The sequence below is a fragment of the Pseudonaja textilis genome, unplaced genomic scaffold, assembly GCF_049901715.1.
Source record: "Pseudonaja textilis isolate UNSWEBS1 unplaced genomic scaffold, rPseTex1.2 PTEXSCF28, whole genome shotgun sequence".
In the NCBI taxonomy this organism is placed as follows: Eukaryota; Metazoa; Chordata; class Lepidosauria; order Squamata; family Elapidae; genus Pseudonaja; species Pseudonaja textilis.
In genome coordinates this window covers 300,011-322,742 of record NW_028262879.1, presented here as the reverse complement: position 1 = coordinate 322,742, position 22,732 = coordinate 300,011, and the positions used below count along the sequence as shown (strand labels likewise).

Here is a 22,732-nt window from a genome sequence, read left to right as displayed (position 1 = left end):
AGGCGTGTTCCCACCAATTTTCACAAAATGGGTCTCTGTGCAGGCGCGTGCACCAGGCTGGCGCTCCTGGGCGGTAGCTCCCTCCGGGCTTCTGGGTTCTGGAGGGCGGAAGTTCTACCAGCACAGGCCAGGTGAGCGGCCTTGTAGGGTGGGCCCTGGAGGAGCTCCTGTCTGCCTGCGTGGAGGAGAAGCGCGGGGGGGAGGAGGGCTTAGAGAAGAGGCTGTATTGTGGGGGGCTCCTTTGTCTCGGGGGGCTTTCCATTGTGAAGAGGTCCAAACTCCCCATTTCCTAGATGTTGAATCCTACCCCACCCCCCAGCTTGGAGGGCCAGGTTTCTATGAAGCTGCCCTATGAAGAAACCGCCCCCTTTCCTGGAGTCTTAAGCACAACCGCTTCCTCCCGCTGCTGACTTGGCTAGATTGTTGCCAAGGGAAAGGCCGGGAGCTTATCACTCGAAGTCTTTTTCTCCTTGACTCTGCTGGGAAAATGGTTAAGGTGGTTTCTTTTTCATATAGAGCAGAAGTCTCCAAACTTGGCGGCTTTAAGACTTGTGGACTTCAACTCCCAGGATTCCTCAGCCAGGAAAGCTGATGAACTCTGAGAGTTGAAGTCCACAAGTTGCCAACGTTAGAGACCCCTGATATAGAGGGCTGTAAAAAGCACTATGAAGTTGTGTCTAAGTGCTATTCCTTTTTTTTCCTTTTGGAGGGGGAGGGGTGTAACCACCTGCCTTTCTCCCTTGGGCCCTAAAAATTAGACAACGGGTTAAATATGACTCTTTAAGACAGCTGATTTCAACAAGCTAAGAGATGTAACAAAATGAAATTCAACCTAGAGAAAAATAAATTCTTACCACCACCACCACCACCCCAAAAAAAAACCCAACACAAAACTACACATATAGACTGGGTGAAACCTGGCTTAATAGCAGTAACTCTGAGTGGGATCTTGGAGCCTTAGTGGACAACCAGCTAAATAGGAGCCAGCAGTGTGCAGCAGCAGCCAAAAGACCCCAATGCAATCCTAAATTGCATTAACAGAGGGATACAATCAAGATCAAGGGAGGTATTAAGGCCACTCTATAGTTCCTTAGTAAAGCCACACCTAGAGTATTGCATCCAGTTTTGGTCACCACACTATAAAAAGATATTCAGACTCTAGAAAGAGGGCAGAGAAGAGCAACCAGGATGATTAGGGGACTGGAGGCTAAAATATATGATGGTTGCAGGAACTAGGCCTGGCTAGTCTAGGGAAGAGAAGGGCCAGGGGAGAAAGGAGAGAAGTCTTCCAATATTTGAGGGGCTGCCACAGAGAGGAGGAGGGGGTGAAGCTATTCTCCAGGGCACCTGAAGGCCAGACAAGGAATAATAGATGGAAACTGATCAAGGAGAGATTCAACCTGGAAATAAGGAGAAATTTTCTGACAGTGAGGACAATCAACCCATGGGACAGAAGTTGCCTTCGGAAGTTGTGGGGGCTTTCAAGAGGAGATTGGACTCCCATCTGTCAGAAATGGTGTAGGGTCTCCTGTTTGGGGGGGGGGGATTGGACTAGATGATCTAGAAAGTCCTTTCCAACTCTGTTAATCTGTATAACTTTGTCTTTTCACCCTATGCTCGATGGCCTAGGTAGCCCAACTTTAGTGAAATCATGCCCTTCTGGGGAGTTCTGGCTTGCCCAGATTCAGGATGCCTTTGAGCTAAATCCCTGGGCTGAACATGGGCTCCTTCCGTTCATGTGGACAAGGGCTTCCTTGGTGCTTGTGAAGAAGTTGGCCCTAGTGACCTAACCAGTGGAATGGCTTCCCTCCAGAGGTTGTGGATGCTCCATCACTGGTGGTTTTCAAGAAGAGACTGTACAGCCATTTGTCTGAAGTGGTCCAGGGTCTCCTGCTTGAGCAGGAGTTAGACTAGAAGACCTTCAAGGTCCCTTTCAATTCTGTTTCTGTTCTGTTACCTGATTGAGAGCTGCAACCCACAATAACTTGCAGGATGGTCCTAACCTTTGCTGAGCAGGATATGTTCAGTCTCTGAGAAAACCGGCAGCATGAGGCCCCCTTTCCTCTTTGTTCTGGTGCTGCAGGCAGCTGTGATGCTGAGACTTCGTCTTTTGACCTGGGACATCAAGGATACCCTGCTTCGGCTCCGTGTCTCCGTGGGGCAGAGTTACTCCATCGAGGCCCAGGCCTTTGGCCCCCAGGTACCCGCTGAGGTGCTCAATCACTCCTTTTCCCAAGCTCATACATCCCATAGCCAATGTTTCCCCAACTATGGCTCAGGCCAGGGCCTCAGCTCCAAGCAGTGGTGGCTTGGGGTTGTCATGGAGACCTTCCAGCTTGCTGGAATTCATGACAGTGGTGTTCTCTGGCCCATTGCCAAAAAACTCTACCAGGATTATAGCAGCCCAAAGATTTGGGAACTGGTCCCAGGGGCCATTGAGATTCTCCAGTGGTGCCAGCAACAGGGTATCCCCATACCAATATCAGGCCTCTTAGTGACTGTTTGATTTATACAACAGTCATCGGAACCTTTCAAAGCCAGGGATAACGTAGAAGATATTCGATTTATGCAGTTGTTCTTACCAGTAATGCTTTTTACACATTTCATACATCCTCCTTCCAAAGGAATCACCTTCTGACAGAGAGTATTATTTCCTAACAAAATAGATTGAGTTCCTACAGGGGGGCGGTAATAACAAACCGATGCTTGGTAGTGAAAGCTACCTTTGTTATGAACAATGTTTGATTCCACTCTTCAGGGTCCGGGCCCCAGTCAAGCCAATGTTTAAAATCATTATAAGTACCTAAATTAGTACTGGTTTGCTCATTCAAAGGAACACCATGTAACAAAACTCCACCTTTCCCAGACCCAGGTATGTGCATACAAAGCCAACAATTAGTAACATTTAAACCCTTAGCCGCCATCCGAATGTCCTTGATGTAGGAATTTTCTTTCCATAAATTATCTCCGAGGTCTCTAGTTTCTGAGATAATAGCAGCTCTCCGCCTCCGTATTAGAGTCCGTGGAGGCATAAGACGAATGGAAAGAGAGTCTGTATAAGGTAACTTAGGTAACTCCAATTGACACCTATATTGTCCATAGTCTGAAACAGAAACATTAAACAGGATCAGAGTTGTAGCACAGGCTGAAGATATAATATCCTTATCAGGTCCCGAGTAAAGAATGTCTTGATCCTTATGCCAGGACCAATATGCTGGAAAAGTCAAAGGATGCCGCTGTTTGCAGATTAATTTAGTCTGATTCCCCAAAGGAACCTGCTGCATACAAGTTGGCAATCTCAGATAAGCAGTCATCTTTTCCCAGCCTTCACAGCACCGCGCCTGGACTGCTGGCATCAAGAGAATCAGGAACCACGGAAACGCCATCCTGCTCCTCCGAAACCTCCTTCACTGGCACCTGCGAAGGTGCCTGCGAATGATCAGGTCGAACGCACCGACCAGGAACCCAACGAATTTGACCAAGATGTTCTACTGCTGCATAACCACGTCCCCACGTAATCAGCTCAGCAGGAACCCATGCCGGATCCGGAAGGAACCGCACCAACACTCGAGGCCTCACTGCATCTGTAGAAGGAGAAGAAAAATGCCTGCTGGCCGCACTCGCAGGGGGGTTACCAGACAAATTTAGAAAATTTAAAGTATACAAAGCTAGATTTAATTGATCTTGAATTGCCGGAAGCCCCAGGAGCTTCCCTCCTTTTTTATTTAATTTAGCTAACATGTTCTTGAGCGTGCCATTATAACGCTCTACAATAGCCTGTCCTGTGGAATTGTATGGAATCCCAAATTTATGTTCCACGGACCACTGTTTGCAAAACTGATCAAAGACTGTGCTCTGATAAGCCGCACCATTGTCTGTTTTTAAAGTTTGAGGCGTACCAGCAACTGAAAATGTCTTAATGCAATGATTGATGACATGTTTAACCGCTTCACCTCTTTGAGGAGTAGCCATTAGAAATCCCGAATAAGTATCCACAGTCACATGTATATACTTCCAAGGTGCAAATGATGGATATTGAGTAACATCCATTTGCCAAATCATTGAAGGTTTCAACCCCCTGGGGTTGACTCCCATAGGAATAGCCGTGCCCTGTTTTGAACAAGTTGGACATTGTTGAATTATGGCAGCAGCTTCTGCAGCAGTAAGCTTAAATTGATGTGCCAACGCTTTAGCATTTTGATGAAAATAACTATGGCTGTCCCATGGCTGGACAGTGAGAACTGAAGTTGCAGCACTGTCAGCTTTGGCATTGCCTTGTGATAAAATTCCAGGCAAATTACTATGACTACGAATATGGGCAACAAAACACACATTCACACGCTGCTCCAAACATCCTTGCAACAACAAAAGCAATCTTAAAATATTAGGTGATATTCCAGGAGACAAATAAGAACCTGCTACAAAGGGTAACAAATTATATACATATAAAGAATCCACTATTAGATTAAAATCCTGATTTTGAAAATTTTGAAAAGCCAAAACTACAGCAGCAAGTTCTGCCTGCTGGGCAGACTTCTGCTCTGATGTCACTTTTGTATGCCAAATTCCAGATTTATCTTTCCAAACACAAGCACCAAAAACTTTCCCTCCATCAGTAAAGACTGTAGGAGCATCTGATATAGGCTGAGTCACAAAAAGATTTGCTAAATTAATTCTAACTGATTTATACAAAGATAACCTAGGATCGGCTGGAGGATGACAAGAAAACTTCCCTGGCCAAGAATCTACCAAAACCTGCAAAAACTCACTATTGCAAATCATTTGTTCCCAGGTAGCTAAAGCAAAAGGAACATAACATGTTACTGGTTCCATACCAGCAATAGCCTTGCAACGCTGACGAGCATGATTAAAAATATCAGCGAGCTGTTCTGTGATACAATTTATGGATTTCGATGGTGTATGAGACAAATGAATCCATTCCAGAATCCTTAAAGGTGTTTTTTCTTTTACCTGAACTATCAATGCAGTAGCCCTTCGTTCTGAGATTAAAATCACTGATAATGGACAATCTGGCAAACATCTATCTGTCCACCTACGACTCAAAGCTTGCTCAATCAATGACAAAATCCCCTTCTGTTCTTTATTCAGGGTTATTATGTCAGATGCTTGCTTAGCACTAGCCAAAGCTTGAAACAAAGGACTTAATTGAAGAGTAGTTAAACCTAAATACGGTCTGATCCAATTTATATGACCCAAAAATTGTTGTAAACCTACCAAAGTTAAAGGATCAGGAAGAACAAATTCCAATTTCAGAGGTGTAATGTGACTCAAAAATAATTTATGACCTAGATAGGCAAAAGGATATTCCTTTTGCAATTTCTCAGGGCTGACTATCAGCCCTTTCTCCTTTAGCATAGCAGTTAAAAGAATGACAGCAGAATCCATTGCAGCATCAGAAATATTAGCAGCTATCAAAATATCATCCATGTAATGATAAACCTTCCAATCCGGGAATTTATTCCGGAAAGGTTGCAAAGCCCAATCTACAAACATTTGACACATGGTAGGACTATTTAACATTCCCTGTGGAAGGACAGTCCATGCATATCGCTTAGCGGGCTGCCCCTGATTTATACTCAAAATAGTAAAAGCAAACAAATCTACATCTTCAGGGTGCAGAGGAATGGAGAAGAAAGCATCTTGCAAATCTAACACTCTTATGTTCCATCCATCAGGTATTAAATTAGGATTAGGCGTCCCACACTGCAGTGGGCCCATTGGCTTTAAAATTGAATTTATCCCCCTCAGATCATGAAGAAATCTCATTTTTCCAGATTTCTTCTTGATAACAAAGACTGGAGAATTATAAGGACTAGTGGTAGGCACTATATGTCCCTTTTCCAATTGTTGTTGAACCAATTCATGTAAATGAACTAATTTCTCACTAGTCAAAGGCCATTGGTCTATCCACACTGGCTCCTGCTGGAGTAACTGTAATTTTAATAACTCCACAGGTGGGTGTTCAGTCATCATGAATGACGACTGTTGTATCAAACTGTTGCATCAAATCTCTGCCCCACAAGTTAACATGAAGGCGCAAAACAATCGTTTGGAAATGTGCAATAGCACTTCCCTGCTTTGTTTTGGCAGAAAGAATCCTCCTACTAACCCGTGCATGCCTTGAAGTCCTCCGACTCCTCGAACAGACGGTGTAGGATCCGTCGGCCACTCCCTAGGCCACTCACTTTCGCTAATCACCGAGACATCTGCTCCAGTGTCCAGCAATCCAATAAACTGTCTGCCTTCAACCAAAAGAGTTAATTTTGGTTTCTGATCAGCCTTGACATTTTGCATGATGGAAAACACACTAGACTCACTAAACATATCTGTAGATCCAAATCCACCCTGGCGAATTCTATCTGACTCCCCCAAAGACAGATATGGCAAAACTAAAAGCTGTGCAAAACAATCCCCTTTTTTCAAAGATTGAGGAACAGGTGAATGAACTTGAATTTTGATCTGACCCTCATAATCTGAATCAATAACCCCAGGAACCACAAACAATTTACGCTTATGAGCCGATGATCTAGGAAGAAGAAGACCCACAGAAGCCGGAGGCAGTGGTCCATAGAAATCCGTTGACCCTAAACAAACTACATGTGGATATCCCAATTCCAAATCCTCAGCTAATGGAAGATCAATTCCTGCTGAACCTTTGGTAGCTGGTGACCATAGTTGATCCCTACCTCTCTCTGGTGGCTCCAACCCTTCGGACATTACTTCACTCTTTAGAGTAGGGAGAATGCCCTGATCCCTGCTTCCTAGTTTTTTTCCTTCAGAATGAAGTCTGCACTGATTTGCCCAATGGTATCCTTTCTTACATTTCGGGCACACCGATTTAGGACGAACACCCTGTCCCAATAATCTCCTTTTTTGCTGACTTTGACCCCCTCCAGGAGCCCGACATTGCGCTTTAAAATGTCCAGGCTTCCCACAATTGAAACAAGTTCCTTTATTAGCATTTCCTGCCTGCAGAGCCAGAGCTAAAGTCTCCATGTTAAAAGTCTGACTCCCTACCTTTCTACATGCGTTAATTAAATTGGCGATTTCTCGCTCTCCACTCGCAATAAGTGGATTCAGGATCTTTTTGCAATCTACATTAGCCTGTTCTACCGCTAACTTCAAAAGCAATTCATTCCGGGCGAATTGATTGTCAATTTGCCTTTCAATAGCCACTTTCAATCTACTAATGAAATTTTCATAGGGTTCATTGTTCCCTTGTTTGATGTTAGTAAAGGTCTTCTCACCACCTTCGCCGTCAGGGAGAACCCCCAGGGCTTGTAAAATTAACTGTGGGAGAAGAACGAACCCCTCCTCAGGCATTCCATCTCTCTGTTGTTCCACTGTTGTAAAATTACCAGCTCCATAAAGCTGATCTGCAGTAACATTTGCTGTTCCCCTCTGAACTGCCAGCTGTCTCCATTTCTGATCTAACACCAAAAATTGAGCTGGAGTTAGAATCATATTTAACAGAGCTTTCCAGTCAGCTGGAATCATTTTATTTCCATAACCAACTGCTTCTAACAATGCCTGAGCATATGGCGATCTAACACCATATTCTTTGACTGCTTGTTTAATTTCCTTTAAAATCCTGAGAGCTAGAGGCTTCCATACTCTCTGCGGATTTAAAGCAGCATCCACACCAATTTCTACTGGATTAAGTTGAATCTCCACTCCAAATTCTAACAAATCATCTCCTGATAATTCCCCTCTATTTGTTGCTTCTTGAATAGCTGCAGTAACTGCATCTACTTGAACTCTTAAAGGCAAACTCTTAACTTCTGACAAAGTATTTTCAGTGCCTGACAGTCCTCTGGATTTATCTGGAGGTGCTGTCGGCGGCAATAAATGTACCGCATGGTAAGGCGGCAAACCTTCTTCGGGGGGTGCTAGGAGCGGTTGTTCATGAGTAGCTAATGCATCCATAACCACCCTCCAGGTTAACAAAATTGAAGAAGGGGCATGAGGTTCTTCGTGCAAAAATTTCCCTATCTTTTTCCAGGACTCTACTTTAATGCTACCTCCCTCTGGATATGACTGAATATGTTTCCAAACATACTGTAATAAGTCCTCAATTTCTTTCTTTCCTACTTCATGTCCTCTACTATGAACTCCAAACTTAAAATTATTCCCAGTGATTTTTCTCAATTCCCTAATGTGCCCTTTCTGAGCCTTCAAGAAATCTCCCCCCATACTCACGAAAAGAATCTATCTCCGTCCAACGAAGAAGATGAGGGCCCAGTCGACGTCCGCGACGATGAGTATAGGATGCAGGAAACGTATAGCCTTTCAAAGATATCACGTCGAAACGTATAGCTCTTCCAAACTATCACGTCGGGGTCACCACTTGTGGTGGTCTGGCACTTGAAATGAGACGCAGGGAACCATCTGAGCAAATGCCAGCCCCGAGTAAACCCAGGTACCAGCTTTTATTGAGAACCAAAATGCATATACAGAAAACAAATGACCTCAACAGGATGTTATCTCCACAGGATGAGAATATACAGGATGAGAATATACATTTGCGGAAATTCCCATGGGAATACCTCCCCTGTTTGCCATGAACTCTCACCCATATTCCTGGTCTCTGAGCTTGCAGATCATAACAGGACGAAAACACCCATAGCAAAGGCGATACTGCCCCCACCAGGGGCATTTTTAAATCCCTAGATCTATGCAAAGCTATACAAGGACTTACAGAATAAAATATATTACCACACCACTAAGCGCTAACAGGGAGCGTGAAATACAAAAAAACTCTTGAGAGCTGAAGTCACTGAGCAAGGTGAGGCGCTGCAGCCACAGCCGCCACGCTCATGGTAGCACATTCAGGGCCACGTGTACCCAGAGAGATAGATCAGTCAGCTAACAGACTGAAACTCCAAGATGAACTCCAACCTGGCTTTTCCACCATTTAAGCCGGACGAAGAGAAGTGGGACTCTTATAGAAACCGCTTCAATCACTACATTGATGCCATCGGTCTGGCTGATGCTGCGGAGCACAGGAAGAAGTCTTACTTCCTTAGCTACTGTGGGGCTGCAGTCTTTGATACAGCTACAGCACTTTTCACGCCGCGGGAAATCAAGAACGTCCCATGGGCTGAGCTGTTGGAAACGCTTTCCAACCATTACTCTCCAAAACCATCGCAGATTGCTAGACGTTTTGCCTTTCGGATGAGGAAGCAAGCCGAGGGGGAATCCATCAATCAATACATGGCCGCCCTGAGGACAGCAGCTCTCCACTGCGAGTTCAAAAATTACTTGGACGACATGTTACTTGACCAACTCGTCTGCGGGGTCAAAGACTTGAGGCTCCAGAGACATTTATTGGCCAGAAAGGATCTTAACCTCTCCCAAGCCGTCGAAGAAGCCTTAGCTGCAGAACTAGCAACCCAGTCAGCCGCTGAGATCCAGGGCACCGCACCTAAACCCAGCTCTACTTCCGTACATTCTGAGGAGGCGGTGACTGAGGACGACCCTACTGAACACTCAGATGTTCATCATCTCAAACCATCTAGACAACCACAGGTAGGGGCGAGGCAGGGAAACGGCAACGCACCCAAGCACATTCTCTTGTGCCTATCCTGCGGAGGACCCCATTCCCGGGCAGCTTGCAGGTTCAGGAACGCTACCTGCAACAACTGCCACAAGAAAGGCCACATCGCTAGGGTCTGCCAGGCAGCACACAGTGGGGCTCAAAAATCTCCTTCTTATTCTTCTCCTGGGCCTCAAAGGCAAGTAGAAAACTGTTACACGTGCTATCACGCTAACCACACTTTTCATACCTCTAATAAAATCACACTTTCTATCTATTTAGAAGGTAAGCCTTGCTGCATGGAAGTAGACACGGGGTCAGCGCTCTCAATCATCTCATGGAACACACTCAAGAAACTCCAGCCCAGTCTGTCGAGGAACCAACTTCAAAAGTGCCATCTCACCTTGAGGGACTATCAAGGAAAGAACATTCCAGTACTTGGCAAAGGCAAGTTCCTCGTTAAATTTAAAACCTTCAAAGGCCATTTGCCTTTAGTGGTCATTGACGGTGCCCTCCCTAGTCTTTTGGGGTTGGATTGGTTCCCCTCTCTCGGCCTTAGTATAACGGGAATCCATGCTGTCTCAGCTTCTGATATTGACTCGTTATTTGCAGACTACTCTGATGTATTCAGTAGTGAATTAGGATGTTACAATGGCAGGCCCATTTCTTTTTCGGTAGACCCTCAAGCAGTTCCCGTCCGTTTAAAACCACGTAGAGTACCTTTTGCCATACGCCCAAAACTGGACGCGGAACTGGACAAATTACTCAAGCAAGGGGTGATAGAACCCACGGATTTTGCCAAGTGGGAGACCCCGATTGTCACGCCCCTTAAGAAAGATGGCAGTTTAAGAATTTGTTCTGATTATAAGACCACAATTAACCGCTACCTACAGGTTAGCGCTTACCCAGTCCCAGTCATTCAGCACCTGTTGCACACATTCGAACCTGGCACCATTTTCGCCAAATTGGACATGTCACAGGCATATCAGCAGTTCCCTGTTGACAGTCAAACGGCCGACTTACAAACTATTGTTACTCACAGAGGGACATTCAGGTGCAAACGTCTCCAATTTGGCGTAAGTGTGGCCCCAGGTATTTTTCAGTCATTAATGGAACGAATACTCCAAGGCCTCCCTGGCGTAGTTCCTTACTTTGACGACATATTGGTCTCAGCCAGGGACAGACCCCAACTTTTCCAAAGAGTCAGAGCGGTATTAGACAAGTTCAGGCAGCATGGTCTCAAACTAAAAAGGGAGAAGTGTGCCATTGCCACTAAGCAGGTGGACTTTCTAGGGTATAGAATAGACGCCTCTGGCATCCACCCGGTGGAATCTAAAGTCAAAGCGATCCACGAGGCACCCACTCCATCTACAAAATCTGAGTTACAAGCTTTCTTGGGCATATTAAATTTCTACGCATCGTTCGTACCCCACAAAGTGTCAGTAGCCGAACCCCTGCACCGACTCCTAGACAAAATTACACCGTGGCACTGGGGACCCAAAGAAGATTACGCTTTTAAAGCAGTCAAATCTCTGCTCACCTCAGACGCTGTCCTAATACAATTCGACCAACGCCTTCCTTTAGTCTTAGCCGCAGATGCATCTCCTTTCGGGATTGGAGCCGTCTTAAGCCACAGACTACCTAATGGCTCCGAGGCACCTATCGCTTTCTTTTCCAGAACCTTTTCAACAACCGAGCGTAATTATAGCTAAATTGATAAGGAGGCCCTTGCCGCAGTTGCTGCGGTAAAAAAATTTCATGAATTCCTTTTCGGTCACAAATTCGAGCTCATCACAGACCATAAACCACTTCTGGGACTCCTGTCCGGGGACAAACAAACCCCCCAAGTTTTGTCACCCAGGATGATGAGATGGACCTTGTTCCTGGCGGCTTACTCGTACAAACTCATCCACCGCCCAGGGAAAACCCTAAGCCACGCTGATGCCCTCAGCCGCTGCCCCCTGCCAGCCCCTGTGGAGGACCCAGCCCCTGTCCATGCCATCTTCGATGTCAGCGAGCTCAACCTACCCATCACCGCTGATGACATCGCCACTCACTCGAAGAAAGATAAAACAATCGCTCAGGTTCTGGACTGGGTAAGGAGGGGGTGGCCGGTCATTAACTTTGCATCTGAGTTCACACCATTTAAAACTCGCCAATTGGAGCTTTCTAGTTTACAGGGTTGCCTGTTGTGGGGTACCAGAGTCATCGTTCCAACCTCGCTTCACACATCCGTCCTCAAAGCACTGCACGAGGGCCACCCGGGTGTCATCCGGATGAAAGCGTTGGCTCGAAGTTATGTCTGGTGGCCCGGCATGGATGACGATGTCAGGAATCCAGGCCATCACCACCAGTCACCACACCAACTAAATGGGAGAGTGCCAACGCACCTTGGTCACGGCTCCACATTGACTTGGCCGGACCAATGCACGGCAAGACTTTCCTGGTGGTCGTGGATTCATATTCCAAGTGGATCAATGTGGCCCTTCTCCCCACGACCACTACCCAAGCCGTTGCCAAAGCCCTGACCCGTTTATTTGTGACACACGGCCTGCCAGACACCCTGGTCTCAGACAATGGCCCCCAATTTACATCAACGGAGTTCAGCCGGTATGTCACCAACCTGGGCATCCGACACATCCTCACGGCCCCTTTTCACTCTGCCAGCAACGGGTTGGCAGAGAGAGCTGTTTAGATCAACGAAGGAGGCATTGGCCAGGTTCAACCAAGAGGACTGGCATTCGAGACTCTCCCGTTTCCTCTTAAGCCAACACACGACCCCCTGTACGGTCACAAACAAGTCCCCGGCCGAACTCCTAATGGGCAGACGCCTAAGAACTGTGTTGGACAGGCTGCACCCCCACTATTGCCCTGACACCCCTCTTGGTTCTGATAGTTGGGTCAGAGATTTTGTGTTGCAGGATCCTGTGTTTGTCAGGAATTACGCCGGGGATCCACTGTGGGTACTAGGGAAGATCGTGGCCATCACCGGTCCGAGGTCGTATCGAGTTCAGTTGGAAGACGGTCGCGTTTGGCGGAGGCACCTGGACCAGATTAGGAAGCGCCGGAGCGGTCACACCAACGCAGAGCCCTGGTCTCCGGTCAATCTCCAATCACCACAGCCGGGCCCAACCGGGGACCAGCAGAGAGACCTGGCGCCACCATCCGAACTGAGGGAGCGGGCAGTAGACCGGGACTGCCAGCCAGAGTCTCCAACATTGCTGACCAGTGAAGCCACCGGGTTGTTGGACAGAGACTATGTGACGAACCAACCCGAGGGCAGAGACTGTCCACAGGTGCCCAGTCCGGCACCAGAACAAAACCGCTCTCCAACGCCAACCAGTCCTGGCTCCCCGAACTCTGTGCCTCACAGTGGCTCGCCTGAGCTACGCCGGTCCGGGCAGCCGCACAGACCTCCAGCGTATTTAAAAGACTATACGTGTTCACATCTGGGGGGAAGGGGTGTTATGTCCTTGGGACTGACCGAAGTCCCCAACCAAGTCCGTTCATGTTGCGGGGGCATTTGCTGCTCCCATTGGTTGGCTCTCTTCGATAGCTGGCTATAAAAGCCGGCTGCTGGGTTGAGCCAGCCGCTGTTCGCTGGGCATGTCTGCTTGTTAGTGGCAGACGCAACAGCCCTTTATTCTGTTGAATAAAGCCGTTCTGTGTTATGCTCTGGTCTAGCCTCTCATTACTCGATCTACAACAGAACTGGGTAAGTTTAGCCTAACAGAGAAGGCTTAGAAGAGACACGGTAGCCATCTCCCAATATTTAAAAAGCTGCCACAGAGAATTTTTGTTTTCCACAGTATCTGGCCAAGAAGCAATGGATGGAAGCTCACCAGAGGGAGATCCAGCCTGGAAATGAAGAAATCGGACAGAACAGTTTGTCAGCAGAGTGGTGGGCCCTCCATTGGTGGAGGTTTTCAAGGAAAGGTTGGACAACCGTTTGTCCAGGAAGGTATGAGATTCTTATCTTGGGCAGGGAATCAGACTAGAAGACCTTCACAGTCCCTTTCAACCCGAGGGTGTGCAAGGCCAAACCATCAGCCATGAGACTGATCAAGGCATTGAGTAACCTGGCAACTCCAACCCCCACGGGGGGCGGGGCAGGGCCACAGGGGGAGGGCTGGGAGCTCCGGTTCCCCTCAGAGAGGAGCGGTGAGGGGTCTTGGTGGGGGAGGGGACGAGGATTTCGGGGTCCCTGGAGGACGTGGAGTCTGGTCCGGGCCAAGGAAGCGGGGCGAGTGAGGAGAAGGGGGAGAGGCGGGCTGTCTGTCGGAGAGGGCAGGAAGGGGAGGGGGGCTGGGGGGAGGGCAGAGCCTTTGGGGGAGGGGTCTGGGCAGGGGGGGCATGTGGCGGGGGGGTGAAGGAGAGCACTTGGGGGAGCAGAGGGGCCTTGAAGAAAGGGCGGGAACGAGAGGGAACCTGGCAGCACTTACCTTCGCGCTGCCCGACGGTGCCAGAAGTCCGCCAGCTCCGAGGCCTCTGCTGCCCCCTACTGGAGTCCCGCTGGAGTGCTGCCTCACCCTTCCCACAGGGGGCACTCTTCCTCCCCGTCTTCCAAGGGGGATCTGGGGTTGCCGGGAAGGAAGAGTGGGAGAGGGAGGAGGGAGAGACTGAGAAAAAAAGAAAATAGATTGAGCAACCTGTGAGTTAGCCAAGTCTTGGTGCAGGGCTTTAACTCCTCAAAAAAGGGAAGAAGGGAGACCACCATTTTCCAAAGTTAGAAGTTGAAGATGAAGGGACTTTCATTCCCAGAATTCCCTGCCCAGCATGAGGAAGTCCATGCATTGTTGGGAGGGGAACTCTGGGGGTTGAAGTCCATTCCTCCTCAAGTTTGAAAAACTCGGATGCAGACCAGCCCCTCTCCACATCCTGCCTCCATTTTGGGGAACAACAAAGACCCCTGAAGAGACCCTCAGTCATTGGCTAGCTTGCAGCATGCAGGAACCCTGGTTTCTTATGGCCATCAGAAGTGAAGCAACCTCTCCCCAGGCCCCCTCCCTCCCTGCCCTCACTAGGGAGGGGCAGACCCCCTGCAGACCCCCATGGCACTGCAGGACCCCTGTGTGACCACTCCTCACAGCACAGCCCCCTGCCAAACTCTCTCTGAATCCAGCCCGTTCGAGGCTGCTTGACCAGAGAGGAAGAAGCCAGGCCCAGAGAGGCCCCACAGCCTTGCCCAGCTGGGCGGGAAGGTTGTCTGGAAGTTTATTGAACTTAACACCAAGAAAGTACATAAGTTGTACAAGTTGACTAGCAAAAAGCAAGCCCAGGAACAGAAGGTAAGAACAGAGGGGTGTCTGTGTGTCTGCGTGTGTGTGTGTTGTGTGGTAGAATGAAAGGGATACAAATATAAATAAAGAGAAGGAAGGAAAGGGAACATTTTGTGCAAAAGAAAACCTCAGGAACGAGAGGAATTCTGGTTGAGACTTTTAGGCGGGACTGTGCTCTTTCTCTTTCTTTCTTTCTTTCTTTCTTTCTTTCTTTCTTTCTTTCTTTCTTTCTTTCTTTCTTTCTTTCTTTCTTTTTTGCTCCTGGCTCTGCCATTGCCGTGTTAAGAGCCAGGCGCTGGGTTGTAGAAGAGTGGAGGAAAAATCCTATCTTTGGGAGAGGGAAGACTGTACATACTCAGGGGACACAGGTTGGGGATCAAAGCCATGGAGTCGTCTGGACACTCCTTGATGGGATTGGAATTCTCGGTGAGTCTTCACCTCCTTTTGCTGGACTTGGCCCTTTATTAACCAATCAGAATAGAGCTGGAAGGGGCCTTGGAGGTCTTCTAGTCCAACTCCCTGCTTAAGCAGGAGACCCTATACTGGAGGTGGGATTCGACAGGTTTGGACTGGTTCTATAGAACTGGTTGTTATGATTCTGCACAGTTTGGAGAGCCAGCAAATCCTGCCCCTCGCTGGTCCCGCCCCTCTCCACCCTTCCCTCCCAGTCAGTCTTTATTGTGCCTGCCCGACATCACTGACTGCGTCCTTCCCCACCCAGTCACTCCTGAAGGAATCTTCAGGTTCTTTTTCCCCTCCCGATGATCAGCTGTGCCGGGATCCCCCTCGCTGTCTTACTGCTTTGCCCAGGACACTTCCCTGAGGCCCAGGAGGCAAAAGGGGGTGTGAGATGTGTATGTATGCTGCGCGCCCCGCCCTGTGCTCCATTTTGTGCCTTTTTGGGCCCCAGGGTAGACTTCTGGGAGCAAAAATGCCCCCCAGGAGGCTTCCCTGAGGTCCAGGAGGCCCAAAAACAAGGGGTGTGCTGCAAAAAAGAAGAAGCCACACCCACAGAACTGGTTGTTAAAACAATTGAATCCCACCCCTGCCCTATACCATGTCAGACAAGTGGCTGTCCAATCCCCATTGATGGACTTACACCCTCTTCTTCTTCAAGTTGCCTGCTGAATGCAACTGTGGGGGTCCCTGGGGTGCCAAAAGGGGCTGGCCAACAAAAATTGATGATGAAGACATTCTGGGCCACAAATGAGGAGGTGGGCGGAAGAAAGCCTGAAAGCTTTCACTTTTCTTTTTGTTTGTTTTCATCCTTTCCTCTAGAAGAGGCCCTCCAATATTCTCCAGTCATCTCTCTCCTCCCCAGCTCTGGTTAATAAGACCCAAATCATTGTTACTGTTTGCCTTTTGAGATTTCTGGCAATGTTTTCAGAAGAAGAAGGAAGAGGCAATGAGTGGCAAGCGGCTTCATCCAGAAACTCCTGGGCCCAGATGAGATATTCTGAGATATTCCGATATCTCCTGTCTCCTCACCCTTCCCAGATGCATGGACATCCACAAGAAAACCACCCGCAGCCAAAGAGAAGACATTGCAGCCACGCAGGTGAACAGTTATCAGGCCCGGCCCGGATTGGGCCTTCAGGAAAGAAACACCCGACTCCATTTGCAGTTGAGTTGCAGCTAGTAAAAGGTAGGCTTTCACTAAAGCCAAGTGGTCACAGCGAAAGCAAAGCTAGATCTGAGGATTCCTGCATAAACCCGGTAATCTTCCCTTTTTTCTCCCTGGTCATCTACAATCATGTCCACTGAAGGCCAATCATGCAGATAAGGAAGAAAAGTATTTATTTAAAAATATTTTAGGGAGGAAGCAGGGGAATTGTCGCAGCGAGCGACCGGTCCGTTGCTCCGTCTGTGTTCTTTCGCTGCCTATGGAGTTCCCCGCAGGGAAGAAGTTTAGAGGGACCCTCGCAAGGGTGAATACCAATAACAGACACCAGACATCTGATTGTTTTCATAGGAGGCAGCACTTCACACCCGAGGCAGATGGATTGACCCAGGCAGCAGCAGCCGCAGCAGGAGGAGGGGAGGAGGAGAAGGAGGGGACCTGGAGAAGGAGCTGAAAAGGGCGGCCTCGGGTGCTCTGTACAAACCTCATTTATTAACCTCTTTCAAGCGGGTGGGGAGCACACAGGGGGTAGCAGAGTTTTACCTTATATGGAAGAAGATCATAAACAAAGAACAAAGAACAAAGTATGTGATAGTTTGCAAGCTTGCAAATATGCTTATCATATTGGCTATGGTGTCCTGGGAAGAAAAGCAACAACAGTCAGTGTTTCGTGATATTGAAACATTATTCAGTTGGCTAAAACAAGGTCATTGGATACGCAAACATCCCTGTATCCGTGTTTGACAATGTCTGCTTAATGGTGGAATAGCCACAATTCCTCCTTTTTATTATTTTTGTGATGCTGTCTCCAGGTAAAGTCCTTTTTCCCCTGAAATGGATTCAATGGGTGGCAACAAACCCTTCGGTTTGTTGAGATCCTGTTGTACCAATTCATACGAGAAGGAACACTCACCTTCTGACTCTTCATCACTCATATCCAATAAGGCTCCTTTGGGAGCATAGGAGGCATTTGCATCTATTTCATTCTCTGACTCTTCGTCAGAAGACCATTCCAGCAGAGGCTGTTTAACGGAATCTTTGGATACAATAACAGATGTGAAAACTGACCGTTTTTTGAGTATTACTGATTTCACTATCAAGTGCTTGTAAGCGACCTTGTAAGAATTTTAGCAATCGTCCCATAACACATGAACCTATTAAACAGGCAAGGCATAGCAATATCAGAGGACGGCTACAGCAGACAACAGGGTAGTTAACCATGGAGAATAATTGAACATGCCTTGATACCATGCTTGATTCTGTTGTCGCTCATTTTCTCTATCCTTCAATCGTTTACGTAATTCAGCCATTGAATCTTTGACAATACCTGGAGTGATCAGCATAAAACAGCATTCTTCTTTTAAGGCTACACATAATCCCCCTTTGTTTAAAAATAGCAGATCAAGACCTCTTCTATTCTGCAGAGCGACCTCAGCCAGAGAAGTGAGCGAGGCCTGGAGTGCAGAGATCGAGGTCTCAATACGTTTAAGATCTTCATCTACTTGTAAACTAAGTGCTGCTACTTGTTGATGACCAACAGCCAGAGCTGTGACCCCAGTTGCTGCGCCAGCAGCACCAAGGCCCAACAACAGAGACAATGTGAGAGCTGTGACAATTTCTCTTTTTTGACGAAGTGGAAATTTTGGGGGTTCTAACACATTAACAAGTTCCGGCCCTGGGTAATAAGTTATCTTGGGAGCAATTTTACTTGTATGCAAAAGGATTTTTGAGCAATGAGAACGTCCCCATGAACACAGGCTGTAGCTCCCGTGGAGCATGCCCAAACAGAGTTGTTACCTGGAATGAAATACTGACCCGGAGGCGAGCAGTTATGTTGTTTCCAGAAGAGGTATATAATGGGTTATATCCACCATGCCCGGTAAAGGATGTGATGGCTAACCGCTTCTTTGGGCAAATAGACTTGGCAATGATGACCTAATGAAACATTATGACAATACTTGGAATAATTAGCAGGATATTTCCCAAACAGCATCCTTGACCTATTATGTCAGTAACCGTGATGGAAGAAGTATTCCATCGGCATCCGTTATCTGAGGTGGAATTGCGAATGGGTTCATCTGAGGCTACTGCATCATAAAAGGGTGGCAGGTCAGATAGGCAGAGCCAGCATTGGTCCGTTTTTGGAGGAGTCATTAAGGGTGGCTTTTAACAATGCAAAAGAAGAATTAACCAATTGAATTAATGGATTGGCCTGAGTGTCAGATTTTGTAAAAAGGCAGACTTCAAATTTTGATTTGGACCTATGTCATATGTAGGCAAAGACATTGTTAAACGTATAGTGAAAATGTTACCTTCATCCCTATGACCATCCCATTGCCGTCCCCCATGTAAACCCTGACATCCATTGTTGTTGAGTCAATGTCTTCCTTTTCGGTAAAGGTAATGGTGAGCGGGTTCAGTCTCTGGCCACAACATGGCCACGAAGAGCAGGGAAGGTGCCCACGAGTGCGGGTAATGTTGATATAATCTCCTTTGGTAGGGGTGACCACCGAATGTGGCCAGTGGACACACAGTTCCATTTTTACAATACCTATCGATTGGACCACCACAAGCAGCGCGGGATTCAGCGGTACTGTGAGCAGGACAAAAGTATAAAGGAAAGTTATGAGCAGGATTTGGAGTGCAAGAGCCTTGTTTGTCCCATATATCAGCTTGCAGTTTTTGTCAGCAAATTTCTCGACCCCAGTACCCATTTCAGCAAAGTCCATGGATAATGGGGGAAACCATGGCCACAGAGTGTAGTTGGTGGTGCTATTAAGAACTTGTCCTTGAACGTCCAGGATAGTCCAGGTATAGGTATGTGGCTGATGTGCATTCGTGGAGACCGCTCGAGGAGATCGACGGACACGATGGGCGGTGTGTGGAGCGTGCTGTTGATACAAAGTGAGAGTCAATCGGGAGGAAGTGGCAAATCCATTGACCATTTTTGTAATTTCACACTGGTACTGTCCATAGTCAGCCAATCGCACGTGGTGAAGGGCCAGGGTTGTAGCACGAAAATGAGAAGTGATGGAATATTGGGTGTCATCTGTCAACAGAGTGTCATTTCGAAACCACCTCCAAATAGTTCCCTTCTTTTTTACCGGAGAGCGTTGGACACATTCCATGGCGTTGGAAATGGAGCTGAGACCCGAACTGCAGGGTATCTGAGGCGATGCGTCCGGATGAGTGTGGTTGTTTTGTGAGAAGTGCCATCGAGGATGAGGCGATGTCTGCGGTCCGAGGGTGGCTTATAACGGCCTGGCCAGTAAGATGGAAGAGTAGATCTCCAAAGGCAGGCAGCAGAATCGCAGGGTGGAATGCAGCAGTGAAGGTGTCTCTCCAGACGTTCGAAAGAAGAGAGACGTTGAGTCAAGCAGCTGTAGCCAGGATAGAAACGGTGGGGATAGGGGAGGAAAAGCAGAAGAGGGGGTAGACAATAAGAGAACAGTATGATTGAGGTAAGTATGATTAAAAGAAAAGCCTAAACAAGAATAGGAGCCAATTGTTTGCGAAGTTACCTGTATAGTCAGAGAAATGAAGCAAGGGAAATAATAATATGAGAGAGTGATTTCTGAAGCAGGCAGAAGAGGCGGCCATTATGCTGAAAGGCATAATTGCAGGCAGGAAGAGAATTGTCTTCATAAGTAAAGGTTACTGTGCTGTGAAGGGGGGCTAGGATAACCCCTGGAGATGCATTAAAGAGTGAAAAGACTGGAAATATCATTATCACAACAAGCAGGAACCTAAAGCACTTTGTCAGGAAGTTGTACTGCAGCGTATCCTTTTCCCCACGTGATGAGCTGTGCAGGGCCTTTCCACGCAGGATCTGGAAGTTGCCTGAAATAGACAAGAGGGTGAGAGGAGGGGGCACTGGCTTGGTAAAATGGCGAGAAGCAGCCGTGAAGAGGGAGAGCCAGTGAGGTTAAGAAAGTTAAGAGCATAGAGTGTAATGTTCAAGATGTTTTGTAACGCCGGAGGTTCGGGGGGCCTAAGCCCTTTTTTCCCGTGTGCCGATCAAGGGCATTTTTCAAAGTTTGGTTTGCCCTTTCCACAATAGCCTGACCTTGGCTATTGAATGGTATACCGAATTTATGAATGATGGCCCACTTATGACTAAACTCAGCAAAGGGAGAGCTGACATAAAGCAGGACCATTATCTGTTTTGAGAATTTTTGGACATCCCAACGTTACGAATGTTTGAATACAGTGATTAATAACATTTTTAGTTGCCTCTCCTCTTGCAATGTTGCCATAATAAACCCTGAATAAGTGTCTACGGACACATGAATGTATTTCCAGGGAGCAAAGGGAGGATAGTGAGTAACGTCCATCTGCCATGTGTCACAAGCTTGGATACCCTGGGATTAACACCCTCAGGGATACCTCTAGCCTGGAGACTACATGTGGGACATTGTTGGATTATTGCTGTGGCTTCCTGGTACGTAATCCCGGTTGCTGTACCAGGGCCTTCTTATTTTGATGGAAATAGTCATGACTCTCCCCAGCGAAAGTGGTTGAGGAAAAGGGAGGAGGTCATGATTTTGCAGGCCTCATCGGCCATATGATTGCCTTCTGATAAAAATCCAGGCAAGTGTTGATGACTTCTAATGTGAGCCACAAATAAGGGCTTACTTCTTTCCTTCAGTAGCGCTTGGAGCTGTAAAAAAGTGTCATGAGAGAGGGAGGGGTAACAGGGAGATATAGGCATCAAACATGCAAACAGCCATTTGAGTGACATACATACTATCAGATATGATATTTAAAGGTTGCTGTGGAAAAGAGACAAGGCTAATGAGAAAGCAGCCAATTCAGCCTGTTGTGCTGATTTCTGTGGGGCAGTTAAGCGTTTATTCCATTGAGCATCTATGTACCACACACAGGCCCCAATAGTCTTAGAGCCATCAGTGAACACAGTAAGGGCTTCTTTCAAGGGCTGTTGAACAAAGGTGACTTCAGAACAAAAGGCACTGTTCGCAAAACTTGTAGCCGAGTATCAGGGGAAGATGGCATGACACTTGACCACACTAATCTTCCAATGCATCCTGTAATACCATGGAGGTTTGCAGGAGAGGTTCCCATTGAGCAATCTTAAAAGGGATATATAGTGTAAAAACATCCATTCCCATCAAGGCTTTGGTTCGTTTCGCCCCTTCTCTATTAGGGAAGCCATCTGAGCTGCTCTAGTGGTTATAGATGTCTTGGGAGTGTGTGTAGGTGTAACCATTCCAAAATGTGGAGGCGTTTTTCATCCGAAATTTGAATCACTATAGCAGTTAATAGCTGTTGGGTGGAGAGAATGGCAAGGAGGGTGGTCTATCAGTGAGGGCACGGTCCACCCATCTAGTGGCTAAAGCTGTATTTACCTGGTGCAAAGCGTGTAAGTGTTGTTCTGAAAGATAAATTTTGTCTGCTGGATGCTTTAATCCTACTAGTGCCTGAAACAGTGGTGACAGCATATGTGTGGTCAATGAAAGATAAGGTCTAGCCCAATTGATGACTCCTAGGCATTGTTGCAGCTGAACCAAGGTGGTTGGTTGAGGAAGTGTAAGTGAGGGAATAGATGGAGAAGCCGTGGAGGCTAATACCTTGTGACCTAAATACTGCATTGGGTAATGAGACTGGATTTTTTCAGGTGCTATGTGTAACCCTGCTTTTGCTAATGTGGTTAAAAGGATTGGAAAGGTTTTCTGAACTGTTCCTTTTGACCCATCTGCAGCTATCAAGATGTCATCCATGTAATGATAAACAAGAAAAGTGGGAAATTGAGACCTATAAGGCTGCAAGGCCTCGTTAACAAAAATTGACACATAGTTGGTGAATTTAACATGCCCTGCGGAAGGACCTTCCACTGGTACCGAGCCGTGGGTTTTGAGTTGTTGAGCTCGGGTACTGTGAAGGCAAAAATGATCCTGTCCTTTTGTGCTAGAGGTATGGAGAGAAAACAATCCTTCAAATCTATAATGATAAGATCATATCCAACAGGAATTAAGTTAGGATTAGGCAAACCACACTGCAGAGGTCCCATGGGCTGCAAGATCATATTCACAGTCCTGAACAAGAAGGTGAACAAGAAGGTGCAATGCTTCCAACTTTTCTTTGGTAAGAGGCCATTGATCAGTCCATACAGGCAAAGATGTTTTCAATGTGAGAGTTAATGGTGCAATAGACATATTGAAAGAAAGCAAAGACTTTACACAGAGATGTTAGGGTAGTTGAATATAGGCATGAAACTGAGAAAGCAAATCACGTCCCCATAGATTGCAGTGCAGGGGA

At 47.1% G+C, this 22,732-nt stretch overlaps 1 protein-coding gene across 3 annotated transcripts; it reads left to right on the top strand.

Moving 5' to 3' along the window:
* Positions 1-14: 14 nt before the first annotated feature.
* On the top strand, positions 15-16,618 carry LOC148123645 (haloacid dehalogenase-like hydrolase domain-containing protein 3). 3 transcript variants are annotated; one of them, XM_087919146.1, is made up of 4 exons: positions 15-131; positions 2,084-2,200; positions 13,366-13,517; positions 16,333-16,618. In XM_087919146.1, exons 2-4 carry the CDS (start codon positions 2,093-2,095, stop codon positions 16,472-16,474), a joined length of 402 nt encoding a protein of 133 aa, XP_087775272.1. In that variant the 5' UTR covers positions 15-131; positions 2,084-2,092; the 3' UTR covers positions 16,475-16,618. The 3 variants fall into 3 exon arrangements, 2 of the variants coding, with proteins under 2 accessions (XP_087775272.1, XP_087775271.1); XM_087919145.1 differs by lacking the exon at positions 15-131 and having other exon boundaries at positions 1,913-2,212; XR_015740609.1 differs by lacking the exons at positions 2,084-2,200; positions 13,366-13,517; positions 16,333-16,618 and adding an exon at positions 1,630-1,768 and having other exon boundaries at positions 72-131.
* The last annotated feature ends 6,114 nt before the right edge of the window (positions 16,619-22,732 follow it).

Coding starts and splice junctions, on each gene's coding strand:
- LOC148123645 (XM_087919145.1), top strand. CDS start 2,048: ATGAGGCCCCCTTTCCTCTTTGTTCTGGTGCTGCAGGCAGCTGTGATG. Junction 2,213..13,365: donor GCCCCCAGGTACCCGCTGAG/GTGCTCAATCAC, acceptor TGTTTTCCACAG/TATCTGGCCAAGAAGCAATG. Junction 13,518..16,332: donor ACAACCGTTTGTCCAGGAAG/GTATGAGATTCT, acceptor CACCCTTCCCAG/ATGCATGGACATCCACAAGA.